Source organism: Phocoena sinus, chromosome 7, assembly GCF_008692025.1.
Source record: "Phocoena sinus isolate mPhoSin1 chromosome 7, mPhoSin1.pri, whole genome shotgun sequence".
Taxonomy (NCBI): domain Eukaryota; kingdom Metazoa; phylum Chordata; class Mammalia; order Artiodactyla; family Phocoenidae; genus Phocoena; species Phocoena sinus.
Window position 1 is genome coordinate 79883223 of NC_045769.1, and position 14534 is coordinate 79897756.

Consider the following 14534-nt stretch of genomic DNA (forward strand, 5'->3'; position numbering starts at 1 on the left):
TTTGTGTTTCCATACAAATTGTGAAATTGTTTGTTCTAGTTCTGTGAAAAATGTCAGTGGTAGTTTGATAGGGATTGCATTGAATCTGTAGATTGCTTTGGGTAGTAGAGTCATTTTCACAATGTTGATTCTTCCAATCCAAGAACATGGTATATCTCTCCATCTATTTGTATCATCTTTAATTTCTTTTATCAGTGTCTTATAATTTTCTGCATACAGGTCTTTTGTCTCCTTAGGTAGGTTTATTCCTAGATATTTTATTCTTTTTGTTACAGTGGTAAATGGGAGTGTTTTCTTGATTTCACTTTCAGATTTTTCATCATTAGTGTATAGGAATGCCAGAGATTTCTGTGCATTAATTTTGTATCCTGCTACTTTACCAAATTCATTAATTAGCTCTAGTAGTTTTCTGATAGCATCTTTAGGATTCTCTATGTGTAGTATCATGTTATCTGCAAATAGTGACAGCTTTACTTCTTCTTTTCTGATTTGGATTCCTTTTATTTCCTTTTCTTCTCTGATTGCTGTGGCTAAAACTTCAAAAACTATGTTGAATAAGAGTGGTGAGAGTGGGCAAACTTGTCTTGTTCCTGATCTTAGTGGAAATGCTTTCAGTTTTTCACCATTGAGGATGATGTTGGCTGTGGGTTTGTCATATATGGCCTTTATTATGTTGAGGAAAGTTCCCTCTATGCCTACTTTCTGCAGGGTTTTTATCATAAATGGGTGTTGAATTTTGTCGAAAGCTTTCTCTGCATCTATTGAGATGATCATATGGTTTTTCTCCTTCAGTTTGTTAATATGGTGTATCACGTTGATTGATTTGCATATATTGAAGAATCCTTGCATTCCTGGTATAAACCCCACTTGATCATGGTGTATGATCCTTTGAATGTGCTGTTGGATTCTGTTTGCTAGTATTTTGTTGAGGATTTTTGCATCTATGTTCATCAGTGATATTGGCCTGTAGTTTTCTTTCTTTGTGACATCCTTGTCTGGTTTTGGTATCAGGGTGATGGTGGCCTCATAGAATGAGTTTGGGAGTGTTCCTCCCTCTGCTATATTTTGGAAGAGTTTGAGAAGGATAGGTGTTAGCTCTTCTCTAAATGTTTGATAGAATTCGCCTGTGAAGCCATCTGGTCCTGGGCTTTTGTTTGTTGGAAGATTTTTAGTCACAGTTTCAATTTCAGTGCTTGTGATTGGTCTGTTCATATTTTCTATTTCCTCCTGATTCAGTCTTGGCAGGTGTGCCTTTCTAAGAATTTGTCCATTTCTTCCAGGTTGTCCATTTTATTGGCATAGAGTTGCTTGTAGTAATCTCTCATGATCTTTTGTATTTCTGCAGTGTCAGTTGTTACTTCTCCTTTTTCATTTCTAATTCTATTCATTTGAGTCTTCTCCCTTTTTTTCTTGATGAGTCTGGCTAATGGTTTATCAATTTTGTTTATCTTCTTAAAGAACCAGCTTTTAGTTTTATTGATCTTTGCTATCGTTTCCTTCATTTCTTTTTCATTTATTTCTGATCTGATTTTTATGATTTCTTTCCTTCTGCTAACTTTGGGGTTTTTTTGTTCTTCTTTCTCTAATTGCTTTAGGTGCAAGGTTAGGTTGTTTATTCAAGATGTTTCCTGTTTTGAAAGGTAGGATTGTATTGCTATAAACTTGCCTCTTAGAACTGCTTTTGCTGCATCCCATAGATGTTGGGTCATCGTGTCTCCATTGTCATTTGTTTCTAGGTATTTTTTGATTTCCTCCTTGATTTCTTCAGTGATCACTTCGTTGTTAAGTTGTGTATTGTTTAGCCTCCATGTGTTTGTATTTTTTACAGATCTTTTCCTGTAATTGATATCTAGTCTCATAACATTGTGGTTGGAAAAGATACTTGATACAATTTCAATTTTCTTAAATTTACCAAGGCTTGATTTGCGACCCAAGATATGATCTATCCTGGAGAATGTTCCATGAGCACTAGAGAAAAATGTGTATTCTGTTGTTTTTGGATGGAATGTCCTATAAATATCAATTAAGTCCATCTTGTTTAATGTATCATGTAAAGCTTGTGTTTCTTTAGTTATTTTCATTTTGGATGATCTGTCCATGGGTGAAAGTGGGGTGTTAAAGTCCCCTACTAGGAATGTGTTACTTTAGATTTCCCCTTATCTGGCTGTTAGTATTTGCCTTATTTATTGAGATGCTCCTATGTTGGGTGCATAAATATTTACAATTGTTAAATCTTCTTCTTGGATTGATCCCTTGATCATTATGTAGTGTCCTTCTTTGTCTCTTCTAATAATCTTTATTTTAAAGTCTATTTTGTCTGATATGAGAATTGCTACTCCAGCTTTATTTTGGTTTCCATTTGCATGAAATATCTTTTTCCATCCCCTTACTTTCAGTCTGTATGTGTCTCTAGGTCTGAAGTGGGTCTCTTGTAGACAGCAAATATATGGGTCTTGTTTTTGTATCCATTCAGCCAATCTGTGTTTTTTGGTGGGAGCATTTAATCCATTTACATTTAAGGTAATTATCGATATGTATGTTCCTATTCCCATTTTCTCAATTGTTTTGGGTTCGTTATTGTAAGTCTTTTCCTTCTCTTGTGTTTCTTGCCTAGAGAAGTTCCTTTAGCAGTTGTTGTAGAGCTGGTTTGGTGGTGCTGAACTCTCTCAGCTTTTGCTTGTCTGTAAAGGTTTTAATTTCTCCATCAAATCTGAATGAGATCCTTGCTGGGTAGAGTAATCTTGGTTGCAGGATTTTCTCCTTCATCACTTTAAATATGTCCTGCCAGTCCCTTCTGGCTTGCAGACTTTCTGCTGAAAGATCAGCTGTTAACCTTACGGGGATTCCCTTGTGTGTTATTTGTTGTTTTTCCCTTGCTGCTTTTAATATGTTTTCTTTGTATTTAATTTTTGACAGTTTGATTAATATGTGTCTTGGCATGTTCCTCCTTGGATTTATCCTGTATGGGACTCTCTGTGCCTCCTGGACTTGATTAACTATTTCCTTTCCCATATTAGGGAAGTTTTCAACTATAATCTCTTCAAATATTTTCTCAGTCCCTTTCTTTTTCTCTTTTTCTTCTGGAAACCCTATAATTCGAATGTTGGTGCATTTAATGTTGTCCCAGAGGTCTCTGAGTCTGTCCTCAGTTCTTTTCATTCTTTTTTCTTTATTCTGCTCTGCAGTAGTTATTTCCACTGTTTTATCTTCCAGGTCACTTATCTGTTCTTCTTCCTCAGTTATTCTGCTATTGATCCCATCTAGAGTATTTTTCATTTCATTTATTGTGTTGTTCATCATTGTTTGTTTCATCTTTAGTTCTTCTAGGTCCTTGTTAAATGTTTCTTGCATTTTGTCTATTCTATTTCCAAGATTTTGGATCATCTTTACTATCATTATTCTGAATTCTTTTTCAGGTAAACTGCCTATTTTCTCTTCATTTGTTAGGTCTGGTGGGTTTTTATCTTGCTCCTTCATCTGCTGTGTGTTTTTCTGTCTTCTCATTTTGCTTATCTTACTGTGTTTGGGGTCTCCTTTTTGCAGGCTGCAGGTTCGTAGTTCCTGTTGTTTTTGGTGTCTGTCCCCAGTGGCTAAGGTTCGTTCAGTGGGTTGTGTAGGCTTCCTGGTGGAGGGGACTAGTGCCTGTGTTCTGGTGGATGAGGCTGGATCTTGTCTTTCTGGTGGGCAGATCCACATCTGGTGGTGTGTTTTGGGGTGTCTGTGGACTTATTATGATTTTGGGCAGCCTCTCTGCTAAGGGGTGGGGTTGTGTTCCTGTCTTGCTAGTTGTTTGGCATAGGATGTCCAGCACTGTAGCTTGCTGGTCATTGAGTGAAGCTGGGTGCTGGTGTTGAGATGGAGATCTATCGGAGATTTTTGCTGTTTGATATTATATTGAGCTCGGAGGACTCTTGTGGACCAGTGTCCTGACGTTGGCTCTCCCACCTCAGAGGCACAGCACTAACTCCTGGCTGCAGCACCAAGAGCCTTTGATCCACACGGTTAATTTGGGATGATTGGTTGTCTATTCATATATTCTACAGATGCAGGGTACATCAAGTTGATTGTGGAGCTTTAATCCGCTTCTTTTGAGGCTGCTGGGAGAGATTTCCCTTTCTCTTCTTTGTTCTCACAGCTCCCAGGGGCTCCGCTTTGGATTTGGCCCCGCCAATGCTGTAGGTCGCTGGAGGGCATCTGTTCTTCGCTCAGACAGGACGGGGTTAAAGGAGCCGCTGATTCGGGGGCTCTGGCTCACTCAGGCTGTGGGTAGGGAGGGGCAAGGAGTGCCGGGCAAGCCTGCGGCTGCAGAGGCCAGCATGACATTGCACCAGCCTGAGGCGCACCGTGCGTTCTCCCGGGGGAGTTGTCCCTGGATCACGGGACCCTGGCAGTGGCGGGCTGTCTCTGGGGTCCGCGCTTTTAGCCGCGGCTCACGCCCGTCTCTGGAGCTTCTTTAAGCAGCGTTCTTAATCCCCTCTCCTCGCGCACCAGGAAACAAAGAGGGAAGAAAACGTCTCTTGCCTCTTCGGCAGGTCCAGACTTTTCCCCAGACTCCCTCCCGGCTAGTTGTGTTGCACTAACCCCTTCAGGCTGTGTTCACGCTGCCAACCACAGCCCTCTCCCTGCGCTCCGACCGAAACCCGAGCCTCAGCTCCCAACCCCGCCTGCTCCGGTGGGGGAGCAGACAAGCCTCTCGGGCTGGTGAGTGCCAGTCGGCACCGATCCTCTGTGCGGGAATCTCTCTGCTTTGCCCCCCGCACCCGTGTTGCTGTGCTCTCCTCCGAGGCTCCGAAGCTTCCCCCTCCGCCACCTGCAGTCTCCGCCCGCAAAGGGGCTTCCTAGTGTGTGGAAACCTTTCCTCCTTCACAGCTCCCTCCCACTGGTGCAGGTCCCGTCCCTATCCTTTTGTCTCTGTTTATTCTTTTTTCTTTTTCCCTACCCAGGTACATGGGGTTTTTTTTGCCTTTTGGGAGGTCTGAGGTCTTCTGTCAGCATTCAGTAGGTGTTCTGTAGGAGTTGTTCCACGTGTAGATGTATTTCTGGTGTATCTGTGGGGAGGAAGGTGATCTCCGCGTGTTACTCCTCCGCTGTCTTCCTGGAAGTCAGCCACAATGCATTTTATTTTTGTGACTATGTGTTGCAGATCTTATACAAAGCTAAAGGAGAAGATGTGAAACATAAATATACGATGGGTCCTGATGTTCCTCAATTTCTCCAGGCCAAGTGCAATGCTTACAATATAAGTGATGTAAGTAGGAGTTTTGATGGGGTGTGAAATCCTGACCTGATGATAAAATAATAGAATTTTAGAGTATGACAGGGCTTTGACAATTTAGATCAGTTTTCTCCATAGCCCCCATTAGAGCATATCCCATGATGATGGTTCTGTACCTCTTGAGTTGGCCTTTTCAAGTGTTGGACAGCTCTAAGGGGTATAGCATTCTTCTTTGTGTCAAGCTCAACACATATTCCTCTAGTTTTCCTAGTTCTGCACATGGAGGAAGTTTTTATCCTCCAGAAAAATAAGGATAAATGAAATCCACCCCCCCGCGTTTTTTTTTAACAACAACACTAAAATTTCTAAAGCTAACCACCAGGTCTTTCCTGGACCTTCCTTTCATAAGATTGAACTTCATTTTCTCCAGTTGGTTCTCACATACTGTAGTTTCCAGAACCTTTATTATTCTCCTCTGGATCCACTCCAGTTTCTCTATTTCCCTCTTCAATATGTGCCCAAACCAGACTTGGGTGAATGATTAGTACAGAGTCTAATAAGTTTATGCTATACAATTTCATGTACAGAGTCTAATAAGTTTATGCTATACAATTTCATGTATGACACTTTGCTAATGTGACTTCTGTTTTTTAAATTGAAGTATAGTTGATTTACCATTAATGTGACTTCTTAAAACTGTGTGCTATAGGAGATTCTTCTAGCTTCTATCTGGAAAAGAACAAAGCAATCCCAGCTGTTGAGTAATCAGTCGCTGATTACCCCACAGCATGCTGACATCCTTTTTCCTTTTCCATCGCAGGTCTGTTATAAACGGGACTGGCATGATTTAATAGCCAAGGGCAACAATGTGCTGGGTGACGCTATACCCATCACTGCAGCCAAAGCCTCGAGAAACATTGCCAGTGACGTGAGTAAAAATTTTAGGTGAAATCTGGGTGATTGTTATTTTTACAAAGTAAGCAAATGGGTGCTTGTTTAAATGATACCACATTGAAAACAGTATGTTGAATTAATGACATTTAAATTCTCCACAAAATATTGTTTTGAAAACCTGTCACTTTTTTTTTTTTTTTCCCCTGCGGTACGCGGGCCTCTCACTGTTGTGGCCTCTCCCGTTGCGGAGCACAGGCTCTGGACAGGCAGGCTCAGCGGCCATGGCTCACGGGCCCAGCCGCTCCGTGGCATGTGGGATCTTCCCGGACTGGGGCATGAACCCATGTCCCCTGCATCGGCAGGCGGACTCTCAACCACTGCGCCACCAGGGAAGCCCTGAAAACCTGTCACTTATTTTTTTTTTTTTTCTCCCTGCGGTATGCGGGCCTCTCACTGTTGTGGCCTCTCCCGTTGCAGAGTACAGGCTCCAGACACGCAGGCTCAGTGGCCATGGCTCACGGGCCCAGCTGCTCCGTGGCATGTGGGATCTTCCCGGACTGGGGCATGAACCCATGTCCCCTGCATCAGCAGGCGGACTCTCAACCACTGCGCCACCAGGGAAGCCCTGAAAACCTGTCACTTATTTTTTTTTTTTTTCCCTGCGGTACGCGGGCCTCTCACTGTTGTGGCCTCTCCCATTGTGGAGCACAGGCTCCGGACACGCAGGCTCAGTGGCCATGGCTCATGGGCCCAGCCGCTCCATGGCATGTGGGATCTTCCCGGACTGGGGCATGAACCCATGTCCCCTGCATCAGCAGGCGGACTCTCAACCACTGCGCCACCAGGGAAGCCCTGAAAACCTGTCACTTATTTTTTTTTTTTTTCCCTGCGGTACGCGGGCCTCTCACTGTTGTGGCCTCTCCCATTGTGGAGCACAGGCTCCGGACACGCAGGCTCAGTGGCCATGGCTCATGGGCCCAGCCGCTCCATGGCATGTGGGATCTTCCCGGACTGGGGCATGAACCCATGTCCCCTGCATCGGCAGGCGGACTCTCAACCACTGCACCACCAGGGAAGCCCTGAAAACCTGTCACTTTTTCAATGTTTTGTGATTCTTTTCAGTTGACCCCACTTGGTAGAGCTGTCCTAAATCTGACAGTGGCTTTCTCTCCTGATTCGTAGCCCAAATTATCTTCCCTGACAGCCCACATTTATTTTCAGGGAGAATACCCCACCTGCCACTAACATGTTAAATTCAGATGACTGCCTGTATTATAATTGTATTAGAAGATTGAAAAAAATGTTAAATAAAATGTACAGATTTTATAAACCAAATGGGAGAAAGCCCACTTTTCTAGAATATAATTTTGATTTATTTCATCTGTAATAGAAAAAGTATACACTTATACTTCTTCTCATCATTGAAAAAGAAAATTTTCCAAAAGCACGCACACACCATAGATTTCACTGTCACACACTATTCCAGAGGCTACACTCTTCGTCTGACACAAGAAAAGAAAGAAACCACGTGTACAGACCATGTGGAAGATAGGGTGTAAGAATTCTACAGCCTTCCATGTAGGGATGGTACTGAAAATGTGTTCTTCAAAGCTTTGCACATCACTCTGAAATACATTTCTAGTTTAAGGAGAAAGTGACAATCTAAAATATGACATTATCATTTTTATTTTTAGCCCTTACACAGAACTTTTTCTAACATGCCTAGAAATTACTTGATAATTCTTTTGCCTGCTAAACTCTTGTTTATAAATTGGTGCTTAAATGGCAGGAGCAGAGTGTCTTCAGAGTTTGGGTGGATTTGAATTCTCTTACATAAAAATTGAGGTTTTGATTTGTTACCTACTGTATAGCTCAGTCTACACCCCATTGCCGATCTCAGCAGTGAGAGACCTTGGACCGCAGAGCTTTTGCAGTCAGGCTTTTACTGATGAGGAGAGGTCTTGGTGGTTCCTGCCCTTATTATATAGTTCCTTAATTCATGTGCAGCTGCTTCAGCAGTGAGCTTGGAGAGTAGCTGCTGAGAAATGGGGTTGGATGAAAGCCTAGCTACCTGCCAAAGAAGAGGGTTTTTTTGTTTAACCACATTAGGTCAACTGAGACAACAAACATAGTAATATTTTCCATCCCCCACCCCAAAGAGATCTGAGTATAAAAGTCTTGCATGTACAGTTCTTTAGAGTTTCTTCTGCACCTTTTGTGTACATATCCTGGACCAATCAGAATTGAATACAGAAGTATTTCTAGTATTCTGTGATGTGAAGTAACATGTTGGATTAGGCAAATTCACATCCCTGGAAAACCAAGAGGTATATTTGGAATGTAGTCTTATATTTTGGAATATGTTATGTTTATATTAAGTGTGAAAACTTAATAGAGTTGGCTCTATATAAAGTTCCAGGGCTTCCCTGGTGGCGCAGTGGTTGGGAGTCTGCCCGCCGGTGCAGGGGACACGGGTTCGAGCCCTGGTTTGGGAGGATCCCACATGCCGCGGAGCGGCTGGGCCCGTGAGCCACAACTACTGAGCCTGCACTCTAGAGCCCGCGAGCCACAACTACTGAGCCTGTGCGTCTGAAGCCTATGCTCTGCAACGGGAGAGGCCGCGATAGTGAGAGGCCCGCGCACTGCGATGAAGAGTGGCCCCCACTTGCCGCAACTAGAGAGAGCCCTCACACAGAAACGAAGACCCAACACAGCCAAAAATAAATAAATAAATAAAAATTTAAAGTTCCACATGCAAATCATCTATAGCATTCGTAGCAAAGAAAAGAAACTGCTCCTGAATTTATCATGATACCCATTTATAACCCAGCAGTATTGGAAATAAATGCTTTCAGTCTAAACTTCCTGGGGTTGGGAGGCATGGGGTGTGGACTGTATTTCTTGTACAGTCTTCCAGAAAATCACAATATTCTGAATGCCTTTGTGTGTGAATATAATCGCTCCACCTAATGTTCCCAATGCTTAGGACTTTGCTAACCAAATTCTGCCTCCACAGTATAAATACAAGGAAGCTTACGAGAAGGCAAAGGGAAAGCATGTGGGTTTTAGAAGCCTCCAGGATGATCCTAAGCTCGTCCACTATACGAATGTGGCAAAGTTACAGTCTGATCGTGAATACAAGAAGAACTATGAAAACACCAAAACCAGCTATCATACCCCTGGGGACATGGTTAGCATTACAGCTGCAAAGATGGCCCAGGATGTTGCCACCAACGTCAACTACAAGCAGCCGATACATCACTACACATACCTACCTGATGCCCTGAGTCTTGAGCATACCAGGAATATGAATCAAATTCAGAGTGATGTGAGTATGTATAACATTATAGACCTAGAGATGCTGGTACTGAACAGGTGATCATTTCTTCCTATTTTAGTAGACTTCACAATACAATAAGGTATTTGAAAAATGCACTTTAAAATATACAGTCATCATTGAAAGAGTAACAAAGGCATGGTAGACACGCTGTGTTTTACTAGCTTTCTGTGCTCCTATCGCAATCATTGATATTACCTTTATTAACTTATGGGTCAAAGATAAAGCCATGTTCTACTAAGTACATAAGCCACCCTGGTTCTCAACAAAAGGAAATGGTTACTCCTGGTGGGCCTGCTTCAACGGCAATAGGTATAATGCAAAATAGGAGCATTCTCTATTCTTTCTGAATTCAGGAATGTTCTTTTTTTTCTTCTTCTTCTATTTTTGAACTCAAGGTCACACTCTCATGCATGTAAATGTATGTAACAAGTCATCTAAAATGAACCAGGAGGGTTTTGTGATTGCAGCATGACTCATGGAGAGCTGCATGGGGGAGGGTGTTTAATATTCAGAGCATTTCCTGCTGCAGGAGCCAGGTTTTTGTAAGAATCATCCTTGGTAAAGGGAAAAAATTGTGTTCCTTTATTGTTGCTCAATGAGAATGTCTCTCTCCAACTGAGATGGAGGAGCCCAGGTGGACGGTGTGGGTGAAATTCAGAAGTTGTGGAGATTTCAGTGAAATCAAAAGGAAAGCCCAATTTATTGTCAGAAGAGACACTTTTTTTTTTTTTTTTTTAGCAGTACCCATGGAAATATGTGGCCTACATTCTCTCCTGGAGTGTTAATGCACTCTAACAACAGAACTGCTTTTTCTTATGACCAAATTCTGGGTAAGAAGCTCTGTGGCATAGATAGCCAAAAGCTCCAGTATAGACACAGGCATGCTGACAGGTTGCTCTTCATTCCCCCCCCCGGATAGAATTACAGATTCCAGAAACAGCTCTTGAGTATGCACTAGGATATCCCCTCATCTGAGATTACTCTTTTACAGAATGTATATAAAGATGAGTACAACAACTTCTTCAAGGGCATTGGATGGATCCCTCTTGGTTCTCTGGAGGTTGAGAAGGCCAAGAAGGCAGGCAATGCATTAAATGAGAGAAAGTACCGACAGCACCCAGATACCATCAAGTTCACAAGTGTGCCTGATTCCGTGGGCATGGTTTTGGCTCAGCACAACACAAAGCAGCTAAGTGATGTAAGTGGTTTTCCTTCAAAGAGTTTTGTCCATGAATAAACCCATGTCCAGTTACTCCACAATCCTTCTTAATTCAATTCATGAGTGTGCATCTATCTTAGCAAATCATCTGCTTTCGGAGGTATATCAAAAGGTTTTACTTTTGAAGCAACTTAGGACTTAAGAAGAACAGGAAGGAGAGAAGGACAATGTTCCAAGTTTGCTTTGTTTTCCAAATGTAGAGAGTCTATGTTATTTATAAGTCTCTCTCTCTCTCTCTCTCTCTCTCTCTCTCTCTCTATATATATATATATATATATATATATATATACACTGTATATATATATATATATATATAGTTGTAAGAGTTCTACCTAGCCAGATGAGGAGAAGGCTAATGTCCTAATCCCCTTGCAAAATAAATAGGACGATATTCTGAGAGAGAGATACACCTCTGGGGAAGAGTAAAGCAGTTTGCTTTCAGAGTCATTTTTCTGAGCCGAGGTCTATCTGGACCCTTTTTCTTAGTCAGAGGCTAATGACAATGCTCAGTGCTTCCCCTCATTTGATAATTTCAGAGTTCTAAGGTATCTCCCCCAGAAATAGAGTGGTAAGTAAAAAACAAAGAAGAGAGGACTTTTTGTGTCTTTAACCCCAGGTATTCGAAGGTGGGGAGTGCATTCTTTGGTTCAGATTTGAGGGTTTTCTGGATTTTATTTCTCAGATCAGTCCCACATTACCACAGATGTTTCAAGGTTAATTCTATTCTAGTGGTACTAAATGGTGTAGACTGTTCTGATTTCTTTTGTACTGACCGAGGTGTCACTTATCCCTGTGTTTTTCCAGTTAGCTAGGAAAACCCTAAACTCACTGTATTAAGTCTTCCTCATCCCAATAAATGCCGTCAACATCTACCTAGTTACTCAAGCCTGAAACCTGGCAGTCACCATTGACACCTCCCCATGTGAACCCCCCTCATCCAACGCATCTACTGAGTTAGCCTCCCAAATCTCTCAGCCATCCTGTTGGAGCACTTCTCTGTCTTTCAGCTGCCACCAACCCTAGTTCTGGCCTCCATATCTCACGTGGACAACTGTAATAATCCATTACCTGGACTCCCTGCCTGGGGCCACACAAAAACCAAAAAGACTGTCTTAAGACATAAATCAAATCATGTCCTTCTTATACTTAAAACCCCTTAGTAGCTTCTCCTTGAACTCAAATTAAAATCTAAACTGTTAACTTGGTTGAAAAATCCCTCAGCTCTGTGCCCCCGCCCCCCTCCTGTCTAATCCTCCTGGGACCCCGCTCAGCACATTCCAGCCCAGTGACCTTCAGTTCCTCAAGCTAGCCATGCCCCTTCTAGACCCAGGGCCCTGAATGCTCTTCTTCTGCCCGGACCCTTCCCTTTTCTTCAAGTTTGGGTGTAAATGTTACCTTTTTAGAGAGCCTTTGCTGACCCCCCACCCTGACCCTGTTCATTTCTTTCCTAAAGTTATTTAATTTACAACACATCACGAATTCTAGCTCTATCTTACAGTTTATGTGCTATTCTCTGTTTCCTCTATTGGACTATAAGCTCCAAGAGGACAGGTCTGCCTTTTTCTTTTTCTTTCTTTTTTTTTTTTTGTGGGCCTCTCACTGTTTTGGCCTCTCCCGTTGCGGAGCACAGGCTCCGGACGCACAGGCTCAGCGGCCATGGGTCACGGGCCCAGCCGCTCCGCGGCACGTGGGATCCTCCTGGACCGGGGCACGAACCCGTGTCCCCTGCATCGGCAGGCGGACTCTCAACCATTGCGCCACCAGGGAAGCCCCTGCCTTTTTCTTTTTAACCACTTTAAACACAGAACCTACCATGCTGCCTATTGATCAGAGTGCTGTCCAATAAATATGGGTGGAATGAGCAATGAATATGTCTGCCAATACTCCCTCTGTGTGATAATGTAGCTAATTGCCTTATAAATGGAAAAACACAAACGATAGTCTTCCTTTTTAAAGGAACGTGTGCTAGATGAAACTTACATTATGTTAGCTAATACGATTTGCATGCTGCCTCCTTTGTTTTTAGTTGAACTACAAGGTGGAGGGAGAGAAACTGAAGCACAAGTACACTATGGACCCTGATGTACCACAGTTTATTCAAGCCAAGGTCAATGCCTTCAACATAAGTGATGTGAGTATTTGGCCTGGTGCCCGTCTAGTATTGCTTACATGGGCCTCTCCTTTCCAGTTCTATATAACTCTAGCACTGGGAGTTTTAAGGGGAGCAAACTGAGTGTGGACCCTTTGAGTCTTTGATAGAGGAGGTCATTGAGAGGACATGATTGACAGGTGACCCTTGAACTGGACTTGGGCAGTTGGAGGCTCCTCACCCCCTCCCATCCTTGGAATGTAAGTTCTGCCCACTGTTCCCACAGTGGGAGCCATTTTCAAGTACACAGCCTTGAGAGACCAATGTGTTGTTGAGACCATTTGCACTGAATCCACTTGAGGCCTTAATAAACTTGTAAGGTTCTGGCGGGCGGGTGTGAAGATCTACTTGTCTTGTGACTGCCCAAGACAACCCTCGAATGTAAGTTCCCTTGTTTATTAAACCTACCGCCTACCAAGCTGGAGTGGTCAGCCTGTTTTTTCAGTCTCTCCTTGCCCTCCATGTACGGGGACCAATTTGCGAACCAACAGTCTCCAGATTGGATCCTTATCATAGAATATGAGACTAGAGCCTACCATACATTTCACTTAATGCAGACTTTTCCCAACTGTGGGCTATGACTCATTAGTGGGTTATAAAATCAATCTAGTAGGTTGTGTTCCATTTTTTAAAAAGTAAAACAAAATAGGACAGAGAGGATTGGAAAATACAGGAATGCATGGTCTGTAGTAAGGATAAGTATTGCTATTTCTATAACTTTTGTTTCAGTTATATGTTAAAATTCTAAACTTCTAAACAAGTTTACCATGATTTTCTTTAGAAACTCTTCTTTGTATGTGACTAGCATCTCTCTCTAATTGGTGGCGATGTTTCAATTTACTATTATGAATTATTTCCTTTTGCTTTTAAAGAAAATTGGTAAATTCTAATTTAAAGACATAATCCAACCTGGATAAAATTGTTCATTTCTTAAAAGATGATTTAGTCATTCTTCCTAACATTTTAGGCTCTCTTTTATCTCCAAATAAACATTTTTTAAAGTACTCATTTCTATGCTTTTGGTTTATTTAAAACTTTTTCCTGCTTTTATAAGTAATATTTAAAAATTAATATTAATTAAAGCTGGGTGGTACTACATCTGAACTTTTAATTTTAGTACCCACATCTTTCTGTAAGTTTAAAATGTTTCATTATAAAAAATACAAGAAAATAAAAGCATTGCATGCTTATTATAGAAAAATTGGAAAATATAGAAAATTATGAAAAAATTAAAATCTTCTGTTATCCCACATTCAAAGCAATACCTTTCCATTGCTTTTTTTAATGCACACATATACATTTTTTACAGCAGTTGAGATCATACTGTGTATATATTTTACTGATTTTTTTTTTTTTAAAGAATAATAGATTTCTAAAAGATGAACTTAGAGCCCTAACTCTGGATTCTTTTAATAGAAAGGGATATATTATGACATGTTTTATAAGAAAGATTTTGGTTTCCTGTTTCATTCCTCTTTTAATTATGTCAGATAATAAAATAATCTTTCCTTTTTTCAAGGCTAAGTATAAAGCAGATTGGAAGAAAACCCTTGCTAAGGGCTATGATTTGAGACCAGATGCCATTCCAATTGTTGCTGCAAAAAGTTCAAGGAATATTGCTAGCAATGTAAGTCTAATTTGAAAATAGTAAACTCTCTTTATATTTAAAAAATATTTACATGGTGTATGAGGTTATATGAGCTATATTAGGAAGCAA

At 41.6% G+C, this 14534-nt stretch overlaps 1 protein-coding gene across 1 annotated transcript in view; it reads left to right on the top strand.

Annotated features, from left to right (window-relative positions):
* NEB (nebulin) overlaps positions 1-14534 on the top strand; it is a 277224-nt gene that overhangs the window by 98129 nt on the left and 164561 nt on the right. Inside the window, 6 exon segments of the mRNA XM_032636744.1 lie at positions 5144-5248; positions 6036-6143; positions 9126-9437; positions 10441-10647; positions 12695-12799; positions 14337-14444. Of these exon segments, the coding sequence (XP_032492635.1) occupies positions 5144-5248; positions 6036-6143; positions 9126-9437; positions 10441-10647; positions 12695-12799; positions 14337-14444 (945 nt within the window).